The sequence below is a fragment of the Ahaetulla prasina genome, chromosome 8, assembly GCF_028640845.1.
Source record: "Ahaetulla prasina isolate Xishuangbanna chromosome 8, ASM2864084v1, whole genome shotgun sequence".
NCBI lineage: Eukaryota > Metazoa > Chordata > Lepidosauria > Squamata > Colubridae > Ahaetulla > Ahaetulla prasina.
In genome coordinates, this window is record NC_080546.1 from 29,275,292 (window position 1) to 29,291,274 (window position 15,983).

At 37.8% G+C, this 15,983-nt stretch overlaps 1 protein-coding gene across 1 annotated transcript in view; it reads left to right on the forward strand.

The window, feature by feature from the left end:
* The window catches only part of MCUB (mitochondrial calcium uniporter dominant negative subunit beta), a 51,455-nt gene extending 35,488 nt beyond the window's left edge, over nucleotides 1-15,967 (forward strand). The window contains exons 2-8 of the mRNA XM_058193258.1: nucleotides 3,914-3,989; nucleotides 4,987-5,157; nucleotides 10,167-10,271; nucleotides 11,647-11,807; nucleotides 12,617-12,820; nucleotides 14,457-14,573; nucleotides 15,792-15,967. Coding sequence (XP_058049241.1) covers nucleotides 3,914-3,989; nucleotides 4,987-5,157; nucleotides 10,167-10,271; nucleotides 11,647-11,807; nucleotides 12,617-12,820; nucleotides 14,457-14,573; nucleotides 15,792-15,869 — 912 coding nt within the window. The 3' untranslated portion in view covers nucleotides 15,870-15,967. The remainder of the gene's footprint in view (nucleotides 1-3,913; nucleotides 3,990-4,986; nucleotides 5,158-10,166; nucleotides 10,272-11,646; nucleotides 11,808-12,616; nucleotides 12,821-14,456; nucleotides 14,574-15,791) is intronic.
* The last annotated feature ends 16 nt before the right edge of the window (nucleotides 15,968-15,983 follow it).

The following is a 15,983-nucleotide window of genomic DNA, read 5'->3' on the forward strand; positions in this document are numbered from 1 at the left end:
GGTTGGTTTTTACAAGGTATTGAATTTGCAATACTGAAGGTAAGTCAGTGGCTGTAAAAATTTAATTAAGTAGTAATGCTCTGGTTGTTTTATTTCCTAAGTCATAAAAGGCTTGTGCTAATAATCTCAACATGAAATGTAGAATGCTAGTTATTGGTTGCAGAGTATGGACCAAATGAAATATGGTGGGGGTAAATCGATAAGCAAACTTTAGATGTTTGGTGTAGAATCAAGGTTGAGTGAGAAGAAAGTTGCTCACCCAGCAAACTTACCATGCTTTTTTTTTTTTTTTTTGCAAAACGTGAGTTAATTAGAGGTTTTTCTGCCAACAGTGGCTCTTTGTGATTAGAAGTAAAACTCTTCCTGTGCAGCATAGACAATTATAACGAAATTGGAGACCCCATACAATCTAAGCATATAACCCAGCCAATTTTGTTTAAATCTCCATCCTCACTCTGTAGGGGATTGGTAGACCTTGGGTCTGGGATGATGATCATCTGCTATAATTACCAGATAATTGAGAGACTTAATTTGTAGGCAAGAATAGTAGCTGTTAAAAACAAAGGATTTTCAAGTGGTACAAAGTAGTAGAAATCTCGCTGCTGCAAAAGGTTGGGTAGGGGTGCCTTTGAAGATTGCTTTGAAGATTAGCTGTGATTAGGAGATTCTGATTGCCTGGCAAATTTAACTTTTTTTGTAATCCATAAACAGGTCTTCCCATTTTTCTTTCCATCTTTGTCTAGTTGTTCCTTCCCTTCTTATCAACTTTTTCCCTATCTTGCACCTGCCTACCTTTGTATACAAAGAAAGAGGGATCTAGGACAGTTTGCTGTGGACAACTCGCCACGGCCATTTTGCCAGTGCCAACTCGCTGTGGTTCTCTTGCAGAGGCCAACTTGCTGTGGCCATCTCATGGCAGCCAATCTAGGATGGCCATTTCACCTCAGCCATCTCACTGTGGCCAACTCACTGCAGGAGAACTTGCCACAGGACAATCCCTGTGGGATAACTCAACACAGTAAATGTTGTCCACTACTGTTTCTTCTACATTATTACCATTTTTTGTCAATGGAAGCAATGTTGAAAAAACAGTGGCGAATAACATCATGTTGAGTTATCCCGCAGCAGGTTGGCTGTGGGGAGATGGTTGTGCAGGATTGGCCACGGCAAATTGTCCCAAAGAAAGGGGGGGAAAAGTTTTACATTTGTATGGTTTTGTATATAAAATATACTCTGTGAAGGAATGGGTAGTCCATGCAGGTGGAGATCAATATGAGTACTTTATTTTATAGGCTGTTAATTCAATTAAAATACATTCCTTTTTCATCCTGCATTTTTAGAGGTGGTGAACCTTATACATACATACAACTTTGTGTTAGTGTCACTGACTGCATTTGGACATCTGCTATGCAATTCCTCAACATATTCTTTTCCTAATTTTAATCTAACATATAACATGTGCAAATGTGAGCTCTAGAAAAGTTGGTGTAAAATGAACCAGTAAAAGTTCTCTAAGAAAAAGATCTTCATTTTTCCTTAATCTTACTGTATTTTATAGGAAACATTACAAACATTACAATTATCATATAGGATGAAGCAGTATCTTAGAGATGGGTATATAAAACCAGCACTGATGCTATTCACTGATTATTCCAACCTTCTACACAGCTGCAGATCTCCTGTATTCCAAACAGCATTTTCCATTAACTGTAGTTGAGATGGTACTACCTACATTTATAAAATACAGTTTCTTCTTTGGGTTCTATGCTGGTATTCTTTGGGTTCTATGCTGGTATTCGAAATCTTTCAAATGCTATGCTGCAGACTATAAATCAGATTCAAGATGATGAATTGTGGTGTATATCTTTATGCACAATTCACAAGCAATAAATAAGCTTAACCCTAATGGGAATTATATAAAGCAAATGGATTTATTATTACATTCCTTAATTAGAAAAATGGGTTATTGCTTGAAAAGATGCTAAAACCTGAGCATGAAATGAAAAAACCCTATATTAAAATTTGACACAACAAGATACTATACACCTAGGAAATTGGCTATTGAGTCAAAAAGCAGAAACTGAGTTTCCACTAAAAGTATTGTAGGAGAAAAGTCTTGTTAGTCTATGGTGGGGAGAAATCAGTCTGGTAGTACCTTTTCTGATTAAAAAAATATTAAGTCATAAGTGAGTGTCAGATGAAATAAACTGCAATCCTTGAGAATTTATACTTCATAAAAATAGTTGGAAAAAGTGCTGCCCAGCTCCTGATTTTTTTCTTTTAAGTATCAATCAGGAAAAAGTGCTTAATTTATATTGCTGTGGAGAGTTAAGCTGTTAAAAAAACCCTTGGTAGTAATTTTCAGTTTTAAGTTATGTTGAATTTTGTCCTTTCATTATGCAGTCTCCTATTGTCCTTCTCATTGGATGATAAAATAGATCCTTCAGGGCCTTTTTGTTTTATAGATAGAAGAGGTCATCTATCAGAGGCACTCTATTAATTATTTCACTGAGCAGAGAGTTGAGCTAGATGACTGTCGAGATTCTTTCCAACCTATGCTGTGAATATGCATTCAGTGAGAAGAAAAATTGCTTAGCAGCATTCAAGTCTTTTGACTCCTTACACTCAAAGTGAGTTCCTTCCAAAGCAACTTTCTGTGAAAAATTTAATTATCTGTGAATATGTTCTAGTACAATTGTTTTCCAGAAGCTTATTTCAGATTTTTACTGAAATTACTGGGTTAACTTGAATATTCCAAGCATGCAGCAGCAATCTTTCCTACCTTAGTACTCAAGATGTGTTGGACTACAATTCTCATTGGCCTTTTGAGCATTGGCCCAGAAATCCAATATAGTTATAATGATCCAACTTGAAAAGTATTTTTTTCTTAGGTGGGTCTTGATGCATTCTTTATAATGTCTAAAATTTGCTATACACAATGAACAGGTTGTCCTAGACTTAAGACAATAATTGAGCCTGGAATTATGGTTGTAAGTTGTGGCAGTCATTAAACACATGACCACATATGATTTTACCTTTTATTTGGTGGTTGTGGTTTACACTATACAGTGTGGTTGTTAAACAAACCTGTTTTCTTCAATGGAGCTCTTTTCCAGAAACTGTAAAGAATGTCAGAACTAGCAAAAAAAAAAAAATGCTGAAAATTGCAATCAAATGACAATGGCCATAAATATGAGTTAGTTGCCAAGTCCCCATTCACATGACTGCAAGAGGTACAACCTTTGGAACTTCAGAACTGGGTTGTAAGTAGCTCTGGGCAAGTCTGTTATAATTTTGAACTGTTGCTAAGTGGAGATGACCTATATCTAATTTGACACGGTAGAATAATGGAGAAAAATCTGTTCCGACCTAAAGCACATTTTGTTATTGCTTTCATCATCACAGCTTATACTGACCTTAAATCACCCTTTATTGCTAAATAAGATCTGAAAAAATTGTCTGTATTAATTTAATACTTGTATTAATTTAATGTCATATTTTGCACATCACTTCCTAGAATGCCTTCTTTTGTATCACTTTTCAGAAGTCTTTGTAATTTAATGGGTTAACGTGGCACCAGGTGTTTGGTTTTCACAAGATTTGTAGCATGGCTGATTACCACAGCACAATAACCACCTTTCTTTAATGCATGAGTGTCAAACACACGGCATCATGTGACTTATCACGACATTTTTTTTCCCTTTATGGAGCTGGGGCAGGCGTGGGCCGCGTGTAACGCATGCTCGTGGGCCGCCAGTTTAACACTTCTGCTAATGAAATCCAGCTATAAAATGGGAACCCTCCATAGATACCTGGTCTTCTGAACCATACAGTGGATTCCATGGGAGAAACCAAATAATTGGGAAGATATTCGGTTGAACACAATGATATCTGAATCAATCTTCTTTGTCAGATGCTGTGGGTGAGACGAACTGGAAATTTGAGGCACCACAGAAGAGCCCTCTATAGCACTCTAGTGCCACCTGATGGTATGGTTTCTAACTAATTGCTATCTTCATATCAAATATCCCAATAGTACCAATTTCAAGGTGCGTATCCCCACATATTCCTATTTTATTTTAGGCAGTTTGAATCCTGCAGAGTTTATGTTGGCTCTGAAATATTCACTGCTTTCTGGAATAACATTCTTGTGCCCTCTTCATCTTTCATGAGTGGTTTATACCTTTTTATACCACAGGTATGAATATCTCTTGATTAAAATGAATAGTTTATAGTGCTGTAATTGGAGATTTGGAAGCGTGCAAGGCAGAAATTAATACTGCCTTGAGACTAATAGTTTAATGTCTGGCAGGTTCTGCCTCCTTTAAATCCTAGGTCTGTTTAGAGTCCATTATACCCTAGCCTAGCATGAAGGCCTAACTCCAACATAAATTCTAGCTAGGGTAAAATTCAATTTCCTGTCCATCCACAGACATCTCTTTCCTGCAAGCACTGTGGTGTATAGCTTGAATGTTCATGTTCCATATTCTTGTAAATTAGATCTATTTACATCTATCTGCTTCCAGAATAATGTCATTACTTGCACCCATGTGCATGTCACATGTCAACACTTAGCCAAAAGAAAGTCAAGCTAAAAGTCAGATTTGTTTAGTACTTAGATGGAAGACTATCAGACGGTATAATAGACCAGGAAGTTGAAAAATTATTGTGGAAGAAAGCACTAGCAAAATATTTCCAATTGCTGCCAAGAAAACTACGTGACACATCATATAGTCAGCAGGGCTGAGCTCAGTTTGAGTCTTTAAATTATTGACTGTACTCTTCACTGAAGAGCTCATAGATAATTTATCAATGGCACAAAGAAATATATGCTGAATTTCATAATTTTCCCAAAATATACCTCAACTCTTGACTAGCTGTTTAAAAAACACCACCACCAAAACTTGATTATACAGGAGTGGTTGTATGTATGCAAGCGTACATCCCACATACCTACATCTTTTCCTTTCTTTTTAATCTTTGCAGAAGTAACTGTTCATTATAAATATGGTCTGCCTGTGATAACACTTACATTGCCATCAAGAAAAGAACGTTGCCAGTTTACTATCAAGCCAATGCTAACAACTGTGGGCACCTTCTTACAGGACATAAAGAGAGAAGATAATGCAATTGAAAAGGTAGAAGTCTTCACAACAGGTACTAATGCTGATATCACTTTTAAAATCAAGGTTGTTCCAACTTTTCCCAGGTATTGCAAAATCTAAGAGGCCTTGTGAATGTTTGAAATCTGCCAAGGTTACATCTTGGCAGGGCAACCACTGAAATGTAACTGCTTCAACCCTCACTGTTGCTACTTTTATTCCTTCACTTTCTTTCTGTTTTTCATTCTTTTACTGGCTCACCACCAAGGGAAAAAAGGGGGTGCATGAAATAAATGGGAGCCCTGAATAAGACAGTGGAAGGAAATCTACGGATGGCAAAAAAACTCATAGTTAGGAACATCAGCGGTTAATGTTAGATGAAATTTAACTTCTTAACTTTGTATGTTATAGATATAATAATAGACTACATGATAGTGTTTATTCCAGAATGTTCGTTAGGCAGGAAAATATTTAAATAAGAATATTAGCTATTTATCCTGAAGAAATTAAGCAGAATTTTTATGCAGTTATTATTGATGTAACTTTGTTTCATTTTTCTTTTGTAATTAAATGAGACAAATGCTTGCTGTCAAAAAAAGTTAAAATACTTTATGACCCCTACATATTTTATCTCTTCAAATAGGTTCACTCAAGTTTCATCCAATGTAGAGTAGGTAGAATAGAGATTAGCTAAAAAGAGGTCTATGACTTCAGTCTTCAAGATCCCAACTTGAGTCCAAATGCTACCAAAGTCATAAATGTGAGGACCAAGTCGTAGATTATTTTCTCAGCACTGTTGTAACTTCAAGCAGCCACTAAATGAATGGTTGCAAATTGAGGACTACCGATGCTCACATGTTCATTCAGAGCTCTGTTGAGCTAATATAAAAGCAGAGCACTTACACTGAATTTTTAGGGATGCAAATCTAACTCTGTAGCAGAGTGCACATTTTATAGAAGCGTGCAAAAAGTTCCAAGCTTGAAACAAAATTCCTCTATTCCATTTGTTTGTATTTCAAATAAAGTAGAGGTGTTTTGTCCCTAACCACACACTAATGGGGGTTGTCCAAGATCAAAAGACAAATTCCAGTGTAGGCTCACTTCTGTACTGCAAGCTGTTCAAGGTTCTTCAGTTGTTTAGCTCCTCCTTAGACTCGATCCACCTACTTACTGGCTACTTGAATAGCAGTCAGTCATTAGTTAGTCATCCAAAACCATTATATGTGTGTCTTTTGGATACCTGGATCTAGGGACTCATGGTTGAAAACATCTGCAATTTTTCTCTGCAAAACATTTTTTGAGCAGAAAAAAGAATGCTATGCTAAATTGGATTCTGTCTCTGTTTAGAAGAGTCCTTCAATAAACTTAGATTCCGAAGGTAGTAGATATTTGACAGACCAACTTCACATTGGCATTTGTGCACTAAAACCAATTGGTGGCAAGGAAACCTTTATGCTTGCTAGCCTGTATTGTCCAGAGTGAAGCAGAACATCATTACCAATTACAGTCTCTTGGTAGAAAGAATTCTAGATGAAAAATTCTGAAATATCCATGAAAGGAGCTGGAAACGCCTTGGTGGATGCTTTCTACACGAATGCAATAGTAGCCAAAAGAAAGTGAGAATGCAGACCTCCTATTTTAAGCAGCTGGTAGTTTGGCTAACTAAACTTGTTGGGATTGCCCCTTATTATCTCTCTTGTCCATCTTGTTCATCTGCATTGAACAAGAAAGTGTTCTCCAGGGTAGGTGCCATGTTGATAAGCCTTGTACATGCTTGGATACCGATTTTACAGAGCAACTTATCTTCTTCAAAGAAAAGCTTCCCTTGATGAATCCCCTGATTTGTATTAGAAGGCTAGCCTCTTATCTCACCTTCTGGATCACTGGCACCCTTTATTCACATATAGCTAATGAAAGGCAAGACCTCTAAGGTAATTTGCTTCGGTAGAAGCAGAATCACTGACTCACCTGTAGCACGCTGGGTTGATTCATTAGCTCATAGCATTTGAATGATGGGGATTGGAGCACTCACGACTGTATCACTTGCATCACAGTGGAATGCAACTTTCTCTGTAGTCTCAGTCTGATGGTTCTTCGATTACAGACATCACATGCTGCATTCTCTACATGAAAGCAGTTCTAGGCAGCAGACCAGAGCCCCAGTGGAGGAAGATTCAAGTTTTATGCCATTGGGATATCATCAATACACAACATGTCAAGTGAGGGACTTTTATCCCAAGCTTTTTGGATATTATGCCTTCCCATGAATTATTTTTCATGTGTCTCATATACGGTGCTAGATATCTCCAATTAAAATATTAAATAGTGATCGGGAAAAGACTCCCAAGACAGTCACTTGCACCGAGAAACTAAAAAATAAAGAAAACTGGACAATTAGTCTAGATTTGTAAGTTTCCTGTATTTAAAATGTTGAGTAAAGTTTAATGTCCATATCCATTTTCAAGATTCCTCTTATGACACTGGTAGGTAACAAAAATCTGAATGCATAAAAAAATTCTGTACGCTATTTTTTTTTTTTTTTGCTTTTCCAAATATTTCTCTCTTGTCCTTCAAGACTGAAAAAACCCTCTATTGTTGGGCCTTAACCAATTTTCTGTTCTGTAGCATATTTCCAATGTGGATGTGCAATACAGTTGGGCATTTTTTTTCCTTCGCCTTCAGTTTCATAACTCTTTTAACTGCAGTATCTGCAAGGAATCCATGAGGACAAACTGATGAGATTCCTTCATAGAAGCAATATTAAACACCTAAATTAAATAGCATTTTAAAAGAACATTAACAGTCGATTAGGATATGCCAACTTTCAAGTTGGCATAGTAGTTGAAAGTCCCAAGTTTTACTGGTCAAGACTCAAAATGCATAAATTCTTCTTAATTATACCACAAGGAAAATGTTGGGTTTTCCCTCAGTAGCCTGGAGCAAAAAAACCAAAATGGATGATAGCATAAAGGACAATCCAACCTATCAAAAACAGCACTACAAAAAACAGATTAGAAACACAAGTTAAAATAGGGAAGAAGATGGTAAGTGAACACCTGTCTACCCTAGACGTGTTCAAATCACCAGGACCGGATGGATTACACCCCAAGGTTCTGAAGGAACTGGCAGACGTGATCTCAGAACCACTGAACTATATCTTTCAAAGATCCTGGAGCACAGGGGAGCTGCCAGAGGACTGGAAAAGAGCTGATGTAGTTCCCATCTTCAAAAAAGGAAAAAAAACAGATCCAGGAAACTACAGACCTATCAGTCTGACCTCAATACCGGGGAAGATTCTGGAAAAGATAATCAAGCAACGAATCACCGAACACCTAGAAGCAAACAAAGTAATAACCAAAAGCCAACATGGGTTTGTCAAAAACAGATCATGCCAGACTAATCTTATCGCATTCTTTGACAAAATGACAAAATTAGTAGACCAGAGGAATGCTGTTGATATAATTTACTTGGACTTCAGTAAAGCATTTGATAAAGTAGACCATAACCTACTACTAGATAAAGTAGAAAATGTGGGTTAGACAGCACCACCACCAGATGGATTCGTAACTGGCTGACCAACCGCACTCAACGTGTAGTCCTCAACGGAACTACATCCACATGGAGGAAGTATGCAGTGGAGTACCCCAAGGCTCTGTTTTAGGCCCAGTACTCTTCAACATCTTCATCAATGACTTGGACGAGGGATAGATGGGGAACTCACCAAATTTGCAGATGACACCAAGCTGGCAGGAATAGCCAACACTCCAGAAGATAGGCTCAAGTTACAGAAAGATCTTGACAGACTTGAACATTGGGCGCTATCTAACAAAATGAAATTCAACAGTGAAAAAAGTAAGGTTCTACATTTAGGCCAAAAACAAAATGCACCAGTACCGTATATGTGGTACCTTGCTCAATAGTAGTACCTGTGAGAGGGATCTTGGAGTCCTAGTGGATAACCATCTAGATATGAGCCAGCAGTGTGCAGCAGCTGTTAAAAAGCCAACACAGTTCTGGGCTGCATAAACAGAGGATAGAATCAAGATCACGTGAAGTGCTAGTACCACTTTATAATGCCTTGGTAAGGCCACACTTGGAATATTGCATCCAGTTTTGGTCGCCACGATGTAAAAAAGATGTTGAGACTCTAGAAAGAGTGCAGAGAAGAGCAACAAAGATGATTAGGGGACTGGAGGATAAAACATATGAAGAACGGTTGCAGGAACTGGGTATGTCTAGTTTAACAAAAAGAAGGACTAGGGGAGACATGATAGCAGTGTTCCAATATCTCAGGGGCTGCCACAGAGAAGTGGGAGTCGGGCTGTTCTCCAGAGCACCTGAGGGTAGAACAAGAAGCAATGGGTGGAAACTGATCAAGGAAAGAAGCAACTTAGAACTAAGGAGAAATTTCCTGACAGTTAGAACAATTAATAAGTGGAACAACTTGCCTTCAGAAGTTGTGAATGCTCCAACACTGGAAATTTTTAAGAAAATGTTGGATAACCATCTGACTGAGATGGTGTAGGGTTTCCTGCCTGGGCAGGGGGTTGGACTAGAAGGCCTCCAAGGTCCCTTCCAACTCTGATGTTATGTTATGTTATGTTATAAAGTTGAACTCATTCCTTGTTCTGTGAAGCCAATGCATATGTATATACTATCAAAAATTCTATTGGTCTTGGAAGAAAGATGCCATTATCCCATGTTTGCTCACATTATGGATTTCATTAGTAATACGGCCAGTTAATCCAGTAAACATTGCTGTAAGTAAGATTATTTAAGAGCAGGGATCTCCAAATCCCGTCCACGGTCTGGTACCAGTCCACGGCCTGTTGGGAACCAGGTCATGCAAGCAGCAAGTGCGCAAAGCTCCATTTGCACAAGTAGTGGGCGCGTGAGCACAAAACCATCTCCCACCCACTGCCAACACTGCCAGGCCATGAAGCTGGAAAGGTTGGGGGGGCCGCTGGCTTAAAGCACTGACTGCAATGAACATGGTAAGATATTTTAAAACAAATCCATGTAGCCTTTTATTACTTTTACTGAAATGCCTTTTCTCTCCTGCAGAGGGCAGCAGGATTTCAAATTCGGTGTCGATGGAAGTTCTGCTAATGAATGATTTTAAACTCATTGTCAATAATGCAGAATATAGTGTACATCCACCACTGAAAGGTACATAACTTTATGACCACCCTGAAATGGAATATTTAAGGATTATCAGACTATTTAAAATTAAAATCTGGTGAAAAGCCAAGAATCTGCTCAGTAATTAATTCCACTTTATTTACTGGGACTTCACTTGAAAGAGAAATTGTGTAGGATACGCAGGGAAAAAGTTCCTTGCAGATTTTCTGATCATGTGGATGCCCATAGTAATTGTAATGACACAAGCTTCACTCTTCTTCCAGATAAAATGAGCAAAGAGCATGCCACAGAGAAGAGGGAGTCGGGCTGTTCTCCAGAGCACCTGAGGGTAGAACAAGAAGCAATGGGTGGAAACTGATCAAGGAAAGAAGCAACTTAGAACTAAGGAGAAATTTCCTGACAGTTAGAACAATTAATAAGTGGAACGACTTGCCTTCAGAAGTTGTGAATGCTCCAACACTGGAAATTTTTAAGAAAATGTTGGATAACCATCTGACTGAGATGGTGTAGGGTTTCCTGCCTGGGCAGGGGGTTGGACTAGAAGGCCTCCAAGGTCCCTTCCAACTCTGATGTTATGTTATGTTATGTTATAAAGTTGAACTCATTCCTTGTTCTGTGAAGCCAATGCATATGTATATACTATCAAAAATTCTATTGGTCTTGGAAGAAAGATGCCATTATCCCATGTTTGCTCACATTATGGATTTCATTAGTAATACGGCTGGCATAAAAGCCAGTTAATCCAGTAAACATTGCTGTAAGTAAGATTATTTAAGAGCAGGGATCTCCAAATCCCGTCCACGGTCTGGTACCAGTCCACGGCCTGTTGGGAACCAGGTCATGCAAGCAGCAAGTGCGCAAAGCTCCATTTGCACAAGTAGTGGGCGCGTGAGCACAAAACCATCTCCCACCCACTGCCAACACTGCCAGGCCATGAAGCTGGAAAGGTTGGGGGGGCCGCTGGCTTAAAGCACTGGCTGCAATGAACATGGTAAGATATTTTAAAACAAATCCATGTAGCCTTTTATTACTTTTACTGAAATGCCTTTTCTCTCCTGCAGAGGGCAGCAGGATTTCAAATTCGGTGTCGATGGAAGTTCTGCTAATGAATGATTTTAAACTCATTGTCAATAATGCAGAATATAGTGTACATCCACCACTGAAAGGTACATAACTTTATGACCACCCTGAAATGGAATATTTAAGGATTATCAGACTATTTAAAATTAAAATCTGGTGAAAAGCTAAGAATCTGCTCAGTAATTAATTCCACTTTATTTACTGGGACTTCACTTGAAAGAGAAATTGTGTAGGATACGCAGGGAAAAAGTTCCTTGCAGATTTTCTGATCATGTGGATGCCCATAGTAATTGTAATGACACAAGCTTCACTCTTCTTCCAGATAAAATGAGCAAAGAGCATGCCACAGAGATAGATGACATCAAGTCAACAGTCCATAAATTATTTGTAGCCCTTCACTTAGAAGAGCACCAGACAAGAAAAGAGAAAGAGCTAATGCAAAAAATGGAACTTCTGAAGGAAGAACTGCTCCCTTTAGAACAGGTTTGGAAAATTCTTAATAAATTTCAGCCCTGTGGAAATTGATAATCAGCAGGTTAAATCTTGAATCTGTCCTGTTTCATGAAAATCTAAATCTGAATGTTGGTTATTGGTAGTTGACTTCCTTCTATTCAGGAAATAGCACATAAGCGGTGCTTGAGCACGGTCCGCAGGGTCCTCTTCACAACCTGTTTTCCTTGTTACCTTCTGGGAGGAGGCTTTGTGGGATCCAAAGCAGAACATCCAGGTTCAGCCAGAGTTTTGTTCCATCTAGCATCAACCTTGTGAATTCTCAAGCTTCCTCTTTCCACTATGTATTCAAGATGGACAGTGATTAATGTACATAGCATGGGTATATTCGTGTTATGTAGGAGTATAGGTAGACATACACTTTCTTTTGAGCAGGCAACAGAATTTCATTTTTAATGTGTGCCAGGGTGCCCACAGTAAAAAAATTACAATGGTTATCTATCTTATCTAATAGCTGCATTTTTCTAAATTAGATCTACAGAGAATAGCATTATTCTAAAACAGTGCTTGGAAGTCTATCCAAGGGTGTCTAGAAAAACGAAAGATTGCATCACAGGTCATGTTCTGAAGTGTCTTCCTTGAAAGTAGTAGCTGTTGATATTAGAATTGAATTTATATGTGAAGCTTTATGCTTAAGAAACTATTAGAATGTATTTGGATGAACTCCAAATTCCAGTTGGGAAGATCAGTTTGAATACAGCAGTTCTAAATGCTACATTTGAGAGGAGCATAATTGATCACTGTGGAATGTAACATAGCTTTTTTGTTGTTGTTGTTCCTAGATGAAAGCTAGAATTGCAGCAGATATTGATGGAAAGACTTCTCGCCTTCTATGGATTGGTTTAGCCTTAATGTCTACTCAGGGTGGAGCCCTGGCTTGGCTCACCTGGTGGGTCTATTCATGGGACATTATGGAACCTGTTACTTACTTTATCACTTACGGAAGCGCCATGGCATTCTATGCATACTTTGTACTTACTAAGCAGGTAAGGACCTTCTTAAGGTGATACATACAAACAAAAATCAGTTCCGATTGAAATTTGAAACATATGCACAAAGCTTTATGCTGAGGATCCTTAACTTTTCCTTTGAGACACAGTTGTATGGCATTTGTTTCAAAAGTTCTGCAAATTGTTCAGAGAGTTCAGTTGATCAGTAATGACACCAATGCTTCAGGTTCTGCAAGCCTGAAAAATCACCTATTTATTATAATGTACCACCTATCTAAAGTAATGCAATTTATGTATCTTGTGGATGCTGTGCAGAAAGGAGTGATTATCTTAGACTCTTCTGTTCTTTTTTTAATTAGCAGCCTTTTTAATAATACAAAGACATATCAGCCCTTATTCAATTATCTGGGGACACTAATGCTTTAAAGAAAAATAGGTTGAATCAAAGAAAAGTCCTGCTAGCCCTGTTCCCATTTCCTTTCATGTAAAAATTGCTTTTTTATTTCTTCTGTGGTAATCATAATATGAGGCTATGTCAGCCTTATGTAGATCACAGGAAACAAAACCAGGTAAATTAATTCTACTTTATTATAAAGCGATATTAATAGAATCTTGCAAACCTGCAAGTAAAATTTCCTGGCTCCTTTACAACCTAATAAACTAGGGAGGGCATCTTCTGAGCCTCTTGTAATGCATATTATAGAGCTGAGGGCTCTGCCGTCTCTTATCTTACCATTCCCTAGGCAGCTTCTCTTCACCCTGTCTCCCAAGGTCCTTCACACATTACCATTACATATTGCCCTATCCTGAAAACAATGTTTTCTAGTATTATTTAAGATACGTTAATTGTAAGTAAACATTATTTCTACAGAAACCTGATCATACAAATCAATCCTTAGAAACCGTTTCTAAAATTTTGAGGTATTAGTATTTAAGATATACCGTATTTTTCAGAGTATAAGACACACCAGAGTATAAGGTGCATCTTAGTTTTTGGAGAAGAAAACAAGAAAATAGCTGATTGACAGGTGGATTGGGCTCCCGAATACCCCCAGTCAGCTGTTCCCAGAGGTGAATTTTAGCAACAGGTTCCTTGGTTGTGAGCTCTGCCTTGCTTTTTTTTTCTGCCTCTGAAACTTCTGTTTCAGAAAAAAACTTTTATTTCTGCCTCTGAAATGGCTTCAGAAAAAAAGCCTCTGAAGCTCTGTTTGGGGGCTTCTTTCCTAAAGCTCTGTTTGGGGGCTTTTTTTGTGAAGCTTCGGTTCTGATGATTTTTTCAGCCTCTGAAATCTCCGTTTGAGAAGCTGGGCGAGGCTACATTTGGCACTCAGATTTTCACCTTTTGGGGGGGGGGAAAGGTGCATCCTATACTCCAAAAAATATGGTAGTTGAAGTAGTACCCCACAAAATAACATTTGTTACAAAATACTTTGTATAACCAAGCTTATAGCCTTGTTGAGCGCAATTAGAATTTGGTTATCTTGATTAAAACCTGGTTTAAGGAAATATGCAAATCCACAATGCCTCACGTTTCATTTTAAATCAAGGACTGAGCTTGAAAGAGATTTTGTATACTGCAGACTTCCACATGTGAGCCAGGGGAGATTTCCTGTTTGGTTCAGGATTATCAAACTATTTTTTTTCTTGGGTTTTTGTTCCTTGTCATTTTAAGGATTATATTTACCCAGATGCTCGAGACAGACAATTCCTTCACTATTTTCACCGGAAAGCTAAAAGCCAGAACTTCAATATGATTCTGTATAACAAGCTAAAAGAGGACCTAGACGAGGTAATTAATCTCATAGATCTGTCTTTCTATCTCATTTATATGACCTTCCCACCCAACTCTGAATGGTTCACAACAACATTAGGAGAGATATTGGATCCATAAGAGATCATGGAAAAGAGCTTCAGTATGTTTTAAAAGTCAATTATTTGCAACCACCACTGCCAGTTTTACTCCGTTCTCTTGTGTATGGAAAGCAGTTTAATCTTAACTTCTGAAAAGTAGGTTTTTTAATGCATGGTCACAGTCCTCCAGAAGAAAGGAAAGGAATTGTGTTACATTGTGGGAGTTCTTCCAGTTCCATCTGTTATAGCAGCTGCAATTAGTGTATTGGGGATGAAAGTTTGAAATCTTCCAGATTATCTGCTTTGCTGCCTGCAGAAGCTAATAGGTTAGCTTTAGTAGATTGTAAATTGAACCTGCCAGTTTACTCAGATCTTCCAGTTGATGAAGGATGGCTTGGAGAGTATCCAGTTACAACACTTGTTCACAAAAATCACAGTCACTAATCCCAGAAATGGTAATCTAGCCAAAGTGTTAAGTCTGTCTTGCACAGATTAATTCAGCTACTAATAACTGTAGTCGAAGTACCCTTTTCAGGCAGAGAAAATACTGTCCCATGTTACATAGCACATTTACCGTGTGTCAGGACCTGTCAAACAACTGTATATTTAATGCAAAATGATTACAAATGCACAGGTTCTTTTGCTTCCTCAGCACATTCATTCAGTGTATATACTTTTGTATAATCGTTTCCTTTCTGTGACCTTTTCTTCTTTATTCTTTTAAGTATTTTGAAACTCACTGCAAAATTATGGTCTAGATCCTGTAGAGGTAATCTATAAGGTATAACTAACATGTTGCATATTGCAAACCCAATTCAACACTTGCAGTTGATTTACAATTCAATTAATTCTTTTCTATGTTTTTCCTTTAGCGAAGAATAATTTATTGGATATCTAGTCTGGCTAAGTAGGTCCAGCATCCATAGATACAGAATAGAATGTATAGAAAAGTTTATTTCAGAGTGTCGTGCTGCCTGTTAGCTAAATCAGTTCCCTAATTTCAAAAGCTAAATGTAATTGAATCACATTTAAGATAAGACATGTAAATTCAAGTTATTTAACAAAATACATAACTGAAGAATGTAGAATTTGATGGAAACTATTCACAACTATTTAAACCATAAATTCATCACTTTTTTTCCTTTTACACTATCAGGTGGAAGAATCCTTGAAACGACTGAGGAACCCCTTACAATTACGGCTCCCAGTGCAAGAAATTAATGACAAACATTAATTTTAAGTTTCAGCCTGTTGAGTTCCCTTAAAAAATTACAAACTGGACATTTCGACCCACTATATTAAAGCTGAATGTACAAGACTTTACAAAAAAAACCCCAAATCATACTTT